This window comes from Rhopalosiphum maidis, chromosome 1 (assembly GCF_003676215.2).
Source record: "Rhopalosiphum maidis isolate BTI-1 chromosome 1, ASM367621v3, whole genome shotgun sequence".
Taxonomy (NCBI): Eukaryota; Metazoa; Arthropoda; class Insecta; order Hemiptera; family Aphididae; genus Rhopalosiphum; species Rhopalosiphum maidis.
In genome coordinates this window covers 52,507,956-52,523,361 of record NC_040877.1, presented here as the reverse complement: position 1 = coordinate 52,523,361, position 15,406 = coordinate 52,507,956, and the positions used below count along the sequence as shown (strand labels likewise).

At 31.1% G+C, this 15,406-nt stretch overlaps 1 protein-coding gene across 2 annotated transcripts in view; it reads right to left on the bottom strand.

Moving 5' to 3' along the window:
* Positions 1 to 12,390, bottom strand: part of LOC113560530 (tyrosine-protein kinase transmembrane receptor Ror-like) — a 68,085-nt gene extending 55,695 nt beyond the window's left edge. For both annotated transcript variants that reach the window (XM_026966458.1, XM_026966457.1), the window contains exon 1: positions 11,999 to 12,390. In XM_026966458.1, coding sequence (XP_026822259.1) covers positions 11,999 to 12,131 — 133 coding nt within the window. In that variant the 5' untranslated portion in view covers positions 12,132 to 12,390. The remainder of the gene's footprint in view (positions 1 to 11,998) is intronic.
* Positions 12,391 to 15,406: the final 3,016 nt, after the last annotated feature.

Below are 15,406 nucleotides of genomic sequence, written 5' to 3'. Positions count from 1 at the left end.
TGATGAGTCAAAAGAATAGAACGGTTCGTCGATTTGGTATTTAATATTTATTCCGGTATTTATATTACGATAAATACCAGACGATTATACGATTATTGATTGGAAAATGAAACTATTTTTATTTTTTCTCAATAAAACGCAAAGTTGAGATGTTGTGTAATATAATGAGATATTATTAAATATATAGCTATTGCCAATCGATTACAACGGTATAAAAAGGTACACCATTAGCCACTTAAATCAACTGGTACGCGACATTAAAAATAAAATAATCTCTTCTTTGGTACTCCCCTCCCCTTTCGCGATCATTAGAGAATAAAATAATTGGCAATTTCTCCATTCATTATAATTTATATGTACATGTTATATATAGAAACATTAGAAACGTCGCTACTGCCAGAATTTCAAAAGGAATATAATTATTATTATTATGCACAAGCTCTTTCGAGGCAAACGCTATTCAACAATATCAAGTAAGATAACCTTTATTTATAGGCAATAATATAATGTCGTTTGATTTAATAACAAGAGGTTTCTTCGGTTTACGTTTTACCACCGAAATTACACGTCGAAGCCCTAGCAAACTACGTAACGTATATATAAACGGCAGAAATGCGCTCCTGAAATGAAACGCAATGATTGAAAATACTGCCATAAAATATTGTCAAAGGGCACAGATTTTATACGATTTTTCATAATAGTAACGTAACGTCTGTATCGAAACGGAGTTGGGGTGCGAGACGACAGATTATGTGTTGTAAAGTATATAAGATCACGGCGGCAGTTGTGTTATCCAGACCGGAAAAAAACATCAAAGGAATCTACTTGGGACCGGACGAGAAACGCTGAAGGCGCTATGCAGGAAAGCCATGGAAATACGTAATATCGGTGCAGCCGCAGTGCCTCACTCCTCGAGGGACGTTATAAATAAAACACCGTACACCGATAACTTATTATATATGTGTGTGTGTGTGTGTGTGTGTGTGTGTGTGTGTGAGTGAATAGGTACCTATATCATTGGCGTCGCCGAAGACTTAAAAGCAACGCGCGAGTACAGAAAATATAAAACTTTAACTGAACTTTATCTACACCAAACACACACACACCAACCGTCATTCAACGTTACCGCCGACAGACCACTACACCCTTCTTCATTCTATCCACTACTTATACGGAAAGTATTCGTTTTTACGCCAATTCGTGCGTGCGTGTGTGTGTGTGCGGTGTATGTATGTGTATAGCGCATGCAACCGAACAGGGTTTGGTAAAGCTATATAATATATATAATAATAATATAAAAGTATATAGAAGTATAAAAAGGGTTTTATTGATCCGAGGGACGCGTGCAGTGCGAACGGATGACTGTCACTTTTAGCCCTCTAGTATAGCTGAGCCTTTCGCCGTCTCCGTTATTATATACGTTCGTCCGCTATACCACGTGACGGATAGCATACGAGTTAAAATCCGGCTTATTTGCACAAAATACCGTTTTTATCCCTATACCGCCAACCAACGTAGTTTCATATCTTCTCTGCAGCTACTTCGCATTGTTAATTTATACTTGTATATATATATTCCTATAAACGTCCTTATACCTATTTTTCGCGTATAAAATGTAAAAATACATCACATATAGACATTATTAGATATATAACTAGATATGTATTATTGTTGACTGACAATTACTTGAGATGCTGTAGTAAATTTTTTAATTTCCAGTAAAACTTTTCAATTCTATGTTTTCATTGACACTATATTTTACGTATGATAGGTAACTGTAATTTAATATAAAATATAGAAAACGATTGATAAAAATATGTGTCTCATGATTTCCTAACAAATCGCGTGCTGGATTATTGTTCAACTGGATTCCAAGATTGTATTAACTCTTCAACAACAAGTTGTTACGGGGCTCTTGAGTGAACTTGAAGTGTGTATAAATGTACCTTTATATATATATATATATATATAATGACGAAGGGAGACTGCAGCACATAAATACGTTCTACCTATTATGTCGGAATCGGTTTTTTAGCGTCTCTAAATATATATATAAATCCCTCGGACAATTGTAAACAAAGATATTTGATCGTGTGAAATGTTATTTTCTCCCTGCCTCTTCTGTTGGGTTCGTAATTGCTTTTTGAAGTGCGCTACTGGAAAATCATTCGAGATCCGCGCGTTCAGAGCCTTCATCAGCCGTTTCGAGGGTTCGCTGCACACTACTTCTGGTCGAGGACCACGATACGAGAAGTGTGCAAATTATAATTACAGAGCGATTATCTCCTGCATCCCTCGTCTGTCGTTGCGCATACACAACGTGCGAAAATCATATTGTTTAGACAACTGCCGGTTGAATGGTCCTTAATTAAATTTTTCGTCAAATGAGTCAATTTCGTTATAAGTTTTTTTTACGGCGGAATTCGAATTAAAATTCGTTGTCGAGGGAATTGTACATGGTCCCTACGATGGTAATGTTAGCACGATAGAACACGTCATGCACGAGAACTGTGGCAACGAGGTGTGGGTGCGGTGGTGGGAGGGTATTGCCGAGTGACGAGTGTTTGACAGCTGAAACGCACGAGGGTCGATTCTATTTCTGAAATTATTCCGTTCCCCCATTTTTATTTTGTCCCCTTCCGTGCGGGCCACACGAAAACAGTACAAGGAAATATGTCACGTTCGGGTGTTTGCGCCTTGCGAGGGGATGAATATATATATTGTAACACGTTACACATCCCTGATACTACCCGCCCGCCTATCCGTTGTCAGGGCCATCGGACCGATAAATCGGTCCAACGACGTTCTTGTCCGGACGTGTCACGAAAAAAACAAATCCGAAACGTGTTTTGCCTTTTTTCTGACAGCCGTAATGGCCGTGTTGAGCAATCTATGATTGCCGACGTCTCTTATTGCAGGGTCGAAAACCCAAACGTCGTAAACAAAATAACCTTTACATTATTTTTGTTTGAAATCAATGGAAAGAAAGAAGGCTGCTACTACGATTTTTTTATTCTTCTACAGCAATGTTTATTATTTTTACTACAATAAAAGAAGCGATAAAATATATAATATATTGTATTTATAAATTCAACATAATTAAATAACAATAATATATTATATACCCATGATTTTTAAGGCTCGTTGACCGTTGTTTATAAAATATATATTGAAAATAAAATAAATTATAAAAGAGAAAAAGGTTAAATAATTTTAGTACGAAATTCAAAACAAGTTCCTAGAATTTAAACTTCAGACAGTTTTATATTGTGAGTAAATTAATTCGAAATGTTCTACATAAAAACCCGAGAAGAACCGGTTGCGTTATTTGTTAATATTCATTATTCAATACATATTTTAATAAGTAATACACGATTGAAATACGGTTTGTGGGCAGACAATTTTACTTGTTATATTATCGAACCTATAATCGTAGTGATTATTTGCGAACATGTTACATGTACATATATATATATATATATATATATATATATATAAACATACACGTATTTGTGTATATTTTGAAATTTTTGAACAAGAAATGACCATACTTGTAACGTTTTAAATATTTAATAATGCATGTAAAAATTCTTCTATGTATAAATCTTTATCATATTACTATTATACTATACCTAAATAAAACGATTAAGGAGTTTAATAGTTTTGTATAATTTCCTAAGTACCTAACTCAAGTTTGATGGTTTCTATATACTAATACTCGATAGTCGACTCCATATAAGAAAATTATATTCAACATGAGAATTTTTTGTTAGCTGATATTCTATGGTATAATACAGTTCTAAAATAACACGTGTTAACTTATGTGTAAAATCTCTAGGTACGAGTTATGTAGAAATATTAAATTCAACCTAAAATGTCTAGTATGAACGCATATATATATATACACATATAATATATTATGTATAGGTATATTGATTACATTTACTAAACTGTGCGGTAGAAATCGAATGTCACTAACAATAGTCAATACCTATATTTAACAGGTCTTTTTATTTTTTTTTTCGGGACAACCGCGTCCACGTTTAAATTATTTATCTATTTTTCTTTTTCCGTTTTTTTTTCTTTTGATAGCCGTGCGTTGTCAACTGTTCTATTTTTACGCTCCATTGTCCGACTGCTTGCTACTAATTGTACCTACGCAGCAAAAACCCACGGGACACAGTTCTTGATTAATTCTCCTTCTACTCGACCGCAAGATTGATCGATTCCCGGTCAAACGCGACAGGGATATTGCTCTTCGCTCGGCATCCGTCCCTCTTGTTGAGTTTTGGACAAGAAAAGTCTAACGCACACCACCGCCGCCGTTTGTCCGTCAACACGATCCATCAATGTCTGGCGGTTCCCTACTCGAAAAGCTTTTCTGGAGGAGGAGGAGAGGATGGGGGTGCGGGAATATGATCGATAGCCCTACCCACCGCGATTCCTTACCCCCTCGAAAGCACGAGGATCGGCGGCCCGAGACCACCGTCGCACCCTATCCCCCGCCAGCGCACTGTCGGAATCGATTTTATTATACGGTGCAGCGTGAAGAAGTTACCTAAAACCCAAACCCAAGGCGAACGGCAATTACGGCCGGTAACGAGATTCGTCTGACACGCGATACACTCCACGCACTGCACCGATGTGACGCGCGCGGTGCGAAAGTTCTTCACCCCGCTCTACCAACTACCACTGCCTAGGGGACTTATAAAAGGATTACGAGACGAATTTCGTTACAGTTTATATACGGTCATATTGGGCGCGTAGAGTAATCCTTTTACTCGTATACGTTATTTACTGTATATAGGTACAAGAACACGACTTCTGCTATGATAGATCGTCACTATGTGCAATTATGACCCGTGTGCTGAAACAGTGTCAAAGGTTAAACGCAAGGGTTGTGTATTCGATTAGTGATACACATACCACGTATATATATATATAAGTACAATGAGATGCGTTACCTCGAATAAGCATAAAATATAGACCGTGAATATACCTCTCCCGAAATGTACAACGCATTTGAATTCCAAATTTTAACTATATTATAGTCAACGACAACAGCTTAGGTTATAAGCTTATTTCGTATTTTTTGAAACGAAGTCAACCTAAAACTCAAGACTCAAAAGTGATTGTTTGTAATTCTATACACGCGGCGATTATGTCAAATCATTACTTTATTGAACGTACATTGCAGTACACATGTTATTTTATAAAAATACAAAAGTGTTTACGTCAACATTTCTACAGTTTTTTTATTGAATTTAAAACCAAAATGTATTTCTCAGCACAGACTTATCGAATAAATAAAACTATCGTTAAATCGGGACGTATTATATAATATTATCATAATTATATATATATATATAATGGTACATATAATTTAAAAATGAATTTAATTGTGACGTTTGATTTCGTTTATTATATGACATGAGATTGACGTATTTGCGTGAGTGCGTGACAATAGTATATATTATAATAATATTATTTAACAAACTTAAATAATAATATGTATAAAAATATATTCTGATAAATTAGATATAAACGTGTGTACTGCACGAGAATTCGACACGTAAACTTTAGTTAAACTTAATTCAACAATTACTTCGAATATACTGTACAGTAGTGTATCTATATATGTATATATATATATATAATAATTATATCTACACGTCTACACGAAGTAGCGATATAAGTAAGTACATATACTATACAGCAAAACACGAGACGTATATATTATAGTGCGTAGAGGAAAGACGGTACAGATTTTATACACCATAATACACGTTATATATGAGAGATATCTATTATATATGCGTATACAGAGTTGAACAAACAACGAAGTAGATTTCTATTAAAAGTGATCTACAAAGAAGTCGGAACATAATGGCTTGTGGTGCTTTATTAAATGTTAAGTGTGCATCGAAATCTTGAACAGTTTGAAAATTAGAACAATCGACCCTTCTCTAAAACACCTCCAACGGAACGATTTTTATTTCACAAGATCACGCCGACGTTGTAAAAAACAATGAAACATATATATATATATTATAATATATTCGAATTTCTACCCTTTAATTTTTCTGTATACGTACTAATTGTTGCGACGGTTTTATTAATTTTTTTTTTTTTGTTATATAAGTGACGAGCCATTCATTATTTAAATATACGCAGCGCACGCAACCACCCTACATTCACACAGTTTTGGAAACCCCTGCAGTCCCAATAACACGCGTGTGTTCGGTTTATATGCTACACAAAAAGGGGTGTATACTGTATATAATGTTATAATATAACGTTAACGCACATACGGAGAGGGCTGTTGGCCGTAACGGGGCAACAAGTGCGTTTACGCCGAATTAAAACTCCATCAATCATTCTGCAGCTCGGCCAACTGAAAAACCTTGAATTGGAGAATATAAATTGTAGTATAGTAAAAACTGTATACAGAATAAACTATAAAGTATGAAGAACTCATCGACCATTTTTTAATATATCGTATAGATATCAAAGGGATCTATAGTAGTTGACAATCATTTTATATTTTTTTTCGGTGGTCAAGTATGTAGAAGTGTTTTCATCGCAAATAAAATACAAGTGTATAACGTATATGGCAAATATATAATAATAGCGATTTAACACATTGATAACAAACTATTATATGACGTATTAAATATTCAATCATATAATAAGTTTAAATTATTTCGTTGTTATTTTAGTAACAATGGACTTGTTTGTTAAAAATGTAGAGCATTGTTGAAATAATATAAATATTACTGAAGTCGGCATTATATTAAGCTTAAAAAAAATGAAATAAATAAATATTGTTTTATCTCTATAGTCAATGGTCATTATGAATAATAAACTAAAAAAATCTTGTACTTAGTAAAAGAAATTATTTATCAAAAGGTGGTTGACCAAAAATTAGTTTTTTCTATGTTGTAAAAATTACTTGGATCATTAATCTTATTTTTTCAATAAGTGGCCATATGGTTTACGTTTAGAACTCAGTGTTTACGTACACAAAATTTAAAGTGACATTTAACGGGATACTTCGCGATCTAACGAGCTTTTACAACCTTACAAAATATCAACTCATGGTTATTTCTAGTTTTTTTGACATGAAATAATCGCAATTAAGTAGTCACTTTATAAATGCTGTAAGACAATATCATCCTAAGACGTATTATTGTAAAAGTATAAAGTAAAAAAAAAATCATAAAATTTAACAATAAAATAATATTTAATTATTAATCAAACTAACAAACCGTTTACTTTAAAATATTAATTGAATAAACTACTTAATAAATTTAAGATATAGATGGCAATAATCAATAATCATTCTTTCTCATTAAAGTGTATGATATAATTCAACCAACATGACAATGTTATAATAGAAAATCATTATAAATTACTTTCTTATTTTTTTAACACAAACAATAGATATTAGATGCCAAATTTAAAGTAAGAAATGTAGTTTAAGTTAAACAAGTTTTGCACAAAATATAAAAGTTTCCCTTTAATATACTACCAAATATACTACTTAACTACCGGATATACTGCTTTATTAAAGTATAAAAAGTTTTCTTAAATATATTAGTTTTTAAATCAGAAATCTGTAGTTAATTGACTGATTCTATATTGACGTAAAAATTAATTTTGAAGTAGTCTTAAATATATAAAAACAGCCGAACCCAGAGTCAAAATGTATGTATACAATATACAACATATACATAATTATGTAATATATTAAAATCACTTATTTGTGATGGAAATATATTACATAATTTATAATTAAATATAATATTAAATGTTTACATAAAAATATGTTTTCTTTAAAAAGATTGTTGGCGAAGAAAAAATATTAAGTAAAGTATTTTTAATTAGTTTATAAACTAATTTGGAATTTTTAAGCCTCTACTCTCTAGCTATGAATAATTAACATAAATATTTTAATTTTATAGAAATTAAAACCTCGATTTATTTAAAATAAAAAACTAATAAATATTTTGAATCAATTTAATATTATAAAAGTATAATAACAATATTCTTAATAAAGCAATATTTTAAATATTTTTAGAACAGGTAATATTATTTATATTAACTATAAGGTATAATACCTTATAGTTAATATAAATAAAATACCTTAGTATAATACTTGATAATTTTTTTATTAAGCTGTCATTTTTTGGATATTGTTTAAATGAAAAAAAAATATTTAATAATTGGTACCATACAGAGATGTATAAAAAAAAAGTTTAATTATTGCTAATGTATACACATTACACTTATAAACAAAATCGCTGTTACATGACGGCTCTATAATTTACAGGACAAATTGTTTACTTAGTTTTACATATGTACCTACTGTATTGTAACAGTTTCTGTAATGGGTACCATACATACTAAATGTTTTGGAATTCATAATATTGTCTTAACGTGGCTCCCCCGCGGAGTACCAGTTAGCCGTATAATAGTGTATATACACATTACACAATATACGACTAACGATATGTCGTAAACTATCAAATCCCCATAAAGATCCCTGTTAATGATGCCAATGACTTGACATATTTTATTGAGTATACGAGAAGGGACCAAATATAGGGTTCCTTTTTTATTTTGAAAACAAAAAAATTGACTGTAGCCACGTATTGTTGGTTGTTTTAACGTTTGGGGTAAAAATAGAGAGCTAAAACGAGGATAATGTTATGACGGAATATATTAAAACTTATTTTATAATTTGTATGTACACTGTTTTGCGAACAGAGCAATTGTAAAAAATTATAAGCAACCACGTCATTATTAACGTGCACCGCTAGTCAATATTTATAGTACATGCAAGGGTATTGCATTTTTACGTATTTTTTTATGAGCCATGAAATACTTTTGTAGTAGGATTTATCATAACGTTTATAAAATAAAAAAATAAACGTTATAATATAAGAGCCGTCTGCGAATGACAAGACCGACGTTGTTGTGTACTGGAAAAATTCATCCAGTACCCTAGACCGACGTCAAAAGCAATAATTTCCACCGTCGTTTTCAGTCCTCTCGTCGCATCCGCCGGGACGTCTTTATATTATCCGTAAACCAATAACGCGCAGAGCCTATAGTGTCCCCCATCCAGTCAAATCCCGTTATTCAGCTGTTCTTTGGAATCATGAAATTAAATTAAATTCAACGGACCTTAATGGACGAACAGCGCAGATTATATGTTGGCCACTAATAATTATTATTAAATTGATAAAACAAAATCCCTAGTCGTACATCGTTTGGTAAAGTTAAATAGCAAACAAATGCATTCATTTAATTATTTAGGTTCACAATAGTTGAAATAAAAATAGCATGAAATTTATTATTCATACTTATCTTCCTGAATCCTAATATGCATTATTTTCTATTACCTACTGAACACTGGTATTTTTGATGTATAGATAATTTAAATGATATTGAATTTTAATTAGTTTATATAAATGGAATAATTTTACATCATATCTACTCATATTATTTTAGCAACTCATTTATAAAATAGTTTAATTGGTATATATAAAAAAAAGAAATTGTAAATTAGTTCATAATTTTTACATTTAAATTAAAATAAAATAGTATACTTCAAACTAAAATGTATAATACTGTATACATTTAGATGTATACATAAAATATTATACGATTTTTAAAATTAATAATAGACTCCCAAAAAATATGGCATTATACATTGGTTGATTAGGTTACAAAGGATCCTATAATGAATTATTATTGTATATATTCATGAGGCATGACTATATGAATAATCCCAGTATCATTTCATCAGTCACTTTCATCAACATACATTAATTACCTTTTTTTGTTTATTTGCATTATGTCAGATGTCAGTATCGGATTTCGTCTTTCAACTTTTTCATTTCTCATCATGTTCCAGGTTCCTATTGCAACTCAATTTATAACAACAGTCTTTGAATATTGCTTTTCTACTTTTAACTCGTAATCTTGTATAATATTTTACATAATATAATAATTAACTATTAACTAAAACAATTTTGGAACATATTGTTTAACCACAATAAGCAGTTAAAACAATATGAATTAAATACCTACTTTAGAAACTTATAGTAAAGCGCCAATGCAGTTGTTGCATTAAAAAACACATTCAATTCATCGCATAAAATATTAAAATTGCACAAAAATTTAAAAATTTAGAACATTTTTCAAAAATAAAAAAATTAATGGTATGGTGTTAATGTAACAGTTAAATATATTTTTGTACGTTAAAATCAGATCACTAATGTTTAATTTAAAACTATATATAAGCCTGACTATTATTTATATTTCTAAAGGATTTTTTTCTATTGATATAATACGAGTATAATAAATTGATTTTTAGTATAATACCTACGTATATTGTTATAGCATTATATTATACTTTCATTGGCACTACCTTATTATTCGCTATACAAACAAATACATGACAAAATAATGTTATAAGATATTAATATATATGTATATTCAAATATTTTATTTCCCATAAAAAAGACCAATTTAAGGTAAATTGTATTCAAAAACTTATTTTTATAATGCTTTTTGCTAAATTAAACGAAATTTATAGTATTACAACTTTAGATTATAATTAAATATAAAAGATATTATGACGATATTTTACGAACCCATAATATACATATACCATATAAGTATTATATTTAAAACTGGAATAAATTATGTTAATAGAACATATTATATAGATTATTGACTACGTCATGCAGTTGAAACTACTGTTATTTAATATATCAATATTAAAAAAAAAAATTGAACTCGTTTCTTTTGGAAATCTGAACAAAATTATTTTCTAAACATTATTAGAATGTATTAATTATGTAGGAATTCAAAAATGTAATACGTACACATTTATATAGTTTATTTATTTGGTTTTGTGATCTTTTTATCAGTTTTAAGTAATAATTAAAAAGTATATGACAAATAATAATGATAATAATACAAAATTATTGCAAAAACAGATTTATATTAATCTCGATTCTTGATTTATTCAATCTACAGCGATAGTATAATTTTATCTATATCAGGTTTAAATTCTTAGAGAAAACTACAAGTGTCATTTCATAGAAAATTCTAAAAACTAATAAATATTTATAGTATTATATAATATATTATAATATGCTAAGATTTCAATTTTGCGATTCTATGAAAATCTTAGCCTGCCAGGCGAGGATTATTGTTGTTGACATGACATATCCAAATCTATTTTTTGAATTTCGATATCATTTTAACCGTTTTAAGTTCAAGAATTATTACAACACACATATAATATATAACGAACACCATATGTTCATATTATTTTCTACTGAACTGGCGGTATAACCAATCATATAGGTACCAATCAGAGACGGATCCAGACCAAGATAACAGGGGGGGGGCAATTTTTAAAGGGCACACATTAATTTTGATAAAGTATTTATTTAGGTACATACATATGTTACTTTCCACAGTCTCGTACAGAACAAAAAAAATATTTTTTATAGTAGATAATAGTAATAAAAAAAAATATTACTATAATTTTGTTACCCTTGAAGTATAATTAATTACGTCTAACTAAAATCAGGGACTTAAACTATTTTTTTTGAGAGAGAACGGGGGGGGGGCGATCGCCCCTCTCTGGATTCGCCACTGGTACCAATTATTATGATAAAATATCCTAGAAGATCGTTTAATCCGTCGTTTCACATGAGCATAAAATTACACATATAACAATAGTTAATACACGTAAATTTAAATATTATCGTACATACGTACAGTGGTTATCTCAATTATACGTTCTGTTTACATAAACTCCCGATAACCACCACGTACAAAATGTACACGATCGTGTTTACTATATTTATAATATATATATATATTAAATAGTATTCGTAAGAGCCCTTTTACATTGGGGTTAGCTTTTAAGAATGACATACAGATTATACGAGAAAAAAATATCACAACTCACAGTCTTCAGCTAAATTGGTGTTTTCGTCTATGAACGTGTTGGATCCCGTTACCGGAGTCCACAATTGACTGTCAGACGACAGAAAAACGGCAGTCACCAACAGCATTGACGCTGTCCACCTGCTGCGAAACATTGTCGCGCGTAAATCGCACCCGCGAGTCTTGTCTAATAGTCAACAGCAAAATACTGTTGTCGTTATTATTATTATTAGCCGTTTGGTAGTGTATCGCGGTAATATCGCGTACAATAGCGCTCTCGAAAATAAGCGCGAGATATTAAAACGTAACCGATATCAGATATTAGCGAAATAACTGCGAGAGATTGCGGAACAACCGGACGAGACGTCACGCGAACCGACGCGGAACATACAACGTACGAGCGCAACCATGCCGTGCGCGATTACGACTGAGGCGGCGGCGGTCGCACGTCGCGACGGACGAACTACGAAGGGTCGCCCCGTCGCGCCCCCCACCAACATCGTCACTACGTAAAACCTCCCCCCCAGCGCGCGGCTACTACTCGTTTTTCAATATCTATAATATATCATACACCTAAAAACACGACATATATACAGTACACACGCACGTGACACAGCAAGGAAATACTCGTCCTTAAAATATACTTACTATACGAGTACTACAATATTATGGTATAAAATTATAGGTGGTACACGTCCTATCTGGAATAAATTATTATAAAATACAATATTTACTCACATTATTATAATAACATTTATCATTACGTTATTGTGCCCGTGACTAATGTGTTTGCGCCGCAGAGTCCGGTGGTTTCGGGTTTTGTCTTTTTCCCCTTTCTTTGGACGTCCTACCGTTTTTGTCCGTCGCAATAAGTAAATGACGTGCATGCATCGTGTAGGCACCTATATATATATATATATATATATATTTGTATATGCTCGAAATGTCGAGATCTAACGTTTTGATTTGTTTTTTCTTACATGGACGACCCTCGGTCGCGGGTTCATAATGTAGTAACGTCACATGATTATTATCGTTATTATTCCGTTGTCATTTTTATCGCTTGTCCCGGACGATAGATTTACGAGCTGGAATGTGATTTGTGAGTTTGACCGTCCGCGTCTGGACTCGAGAAATAAATAAATAATAATAATAAAATTATATGTGTATTTCTTATACACGTTTGTATATAAATGTGTGTGCAGCGTATATTTAAATCAGCTAATAAACAACCTTAGAGCATTAGAGCTTTTTCTACTATTCGCCCGCCGAGTGCTATATATTATATGTATACTTATAACAGAACGCGAGAGACAACACGAATGACACACGACGTACACAACTAACTAAACACACGGCAGTCAGAGTAGGGTAATATACACATCTTGATGTTTTGTTTTCTTGTGGTACATAATATGACGTGTGGCGTGCATTATATATGTTATGAAGTTTTTGCGGTTACCGGATTTTTTTATGCATTTATTTTAACCCAGATGAATGTAATGCCTGAATATTTTTAAGGTGAAGCGGGAAATGCAATTTTTATTTAAATACAACTTTTATACACCCTCTATATAATAATTGTTGGCCATCAACAATTAAATCAAATATGAAATAGAACTTATAGAATTATATGGCAACATAAATTGTAGAAATCTGAAATTCTGAAGTATATTATATTATAGTAAGTATAGACACTCTATAAATACTACCAATAGGAGTGTTTAAACTCTTAAAACATCCTGGCTACACCACTGTTTATACCACAAGTGTTGAAGTGTGTTGTACGATAGTATTTATTTAATGCCATATCACAGATCAGGGATGGAAACTTTTTCTTACAGCATATAACACAATTTGCTGATTTTTTTATTTTTTTTTATTCAGTAAATAAATACAATAAAATCCGACTTGGATAACGGAGGTACTATTGGATGGTAGTCACGATAATAGCCGTAGTCTCATATAACAGGAAAATACTAAACATTATCTTAGTATTTATTAATTTGTTTGATGAGAGTACATATTTTAATTTTTAACCACCTTTGGCACGTGAGCCACGGCCGATTGACCATTCCTATCGTACACCGTTTTCGGCAAATAATACGATACGAATTACGAATAACCACAAGACGTTACAGCATTTCTGGGATAAAAGAAACCGATATAATTTTATCTGTATTACTGTTAATTACAGCATTTGTTACTCGCCAGTTAACTTGTATTCATGCGATAGTCAATACTTTCAACGAAACAGTAAAACGTTAGTTATAATACAATTAATTTGAATGTGTATATAGCACACAATTATGGGGAATGAGGATAACAGAAATCCCATTAGGTAGACATCCCACCACGCACCATGTAATTTAGTGTCCACTAAACATAATATTTTAAGCCTGGTTAATTAGCCTATACTATATTATAGGTTCTCAATAGCTCGAAACTTTCATGGTAAATACCAAATTTAACTTTCTCGACAATTTTGAGATGAAAATAACATTTTTATACTGATATAATCGTATAAGCTTAGAAATGTTATAAAATTGAATTGGTATTTAAAAATATATATATGTTACGGTAAATGAGTAAATGACGCTATATCGAAAAATAAAGTTATTTACTTAAAAATGTGGTAATTATCATTATTTTTTAGTGAATAACCGTATGGAATAAGAAATGTTAATTATAAAATAGATGTCCAACGAGTAATGATAAGGTGAATTGTCGTAAATATATAATTCGTAGGTAAACTATTATAAAACTTAATCGGGTACAGATAAGGTATCTACTATCTTGTATACCTAATTCATATACATGGTGGTGGCCTAACATTGGTTAGGTCATATTTAAAAATAGCATACCTTAAAAAAAACTTATATAGCTGATAATACGTTAGTATTTGTACAACTGACATCGTTAAAGATTATCGATTTAAAGTGATTATTAATATACACACTTCACAGTGACACTGTTCGTACAACTTATAACGAAAAAATAAAATATATCCGTATAAATTTATGAGATGATAATGACTCTTCTTTGTTTACTAAAGATTATAGTGATCTTATTGAAAAACTTAAAGAATCAAAAATGTATTTAAAAACTTTCAGTAAAATGAAAACAATGAAGGACCATCGTGTAGTACGTATAAGTATAGTATTCTAATAAAAATAAACGAGAAATAATGCCTTATAAGATCAGTCGACAAAAAAATTGTCGTATTTTTAGATATTAATAATATTAATATTAATAATTGTTTGATATACTTCACGAAACACATTCTTCCATAAGCTATGTCGCAGAGCCAAAAAGTTATGTAACAGTAAATGTCACGGAAGTACAGTTTAAAAAAATAAATAAATAATAATATTATTCCATTTATAATAATACATTGTTGCTCATTTGAAAAATATTTACATAATTTTTA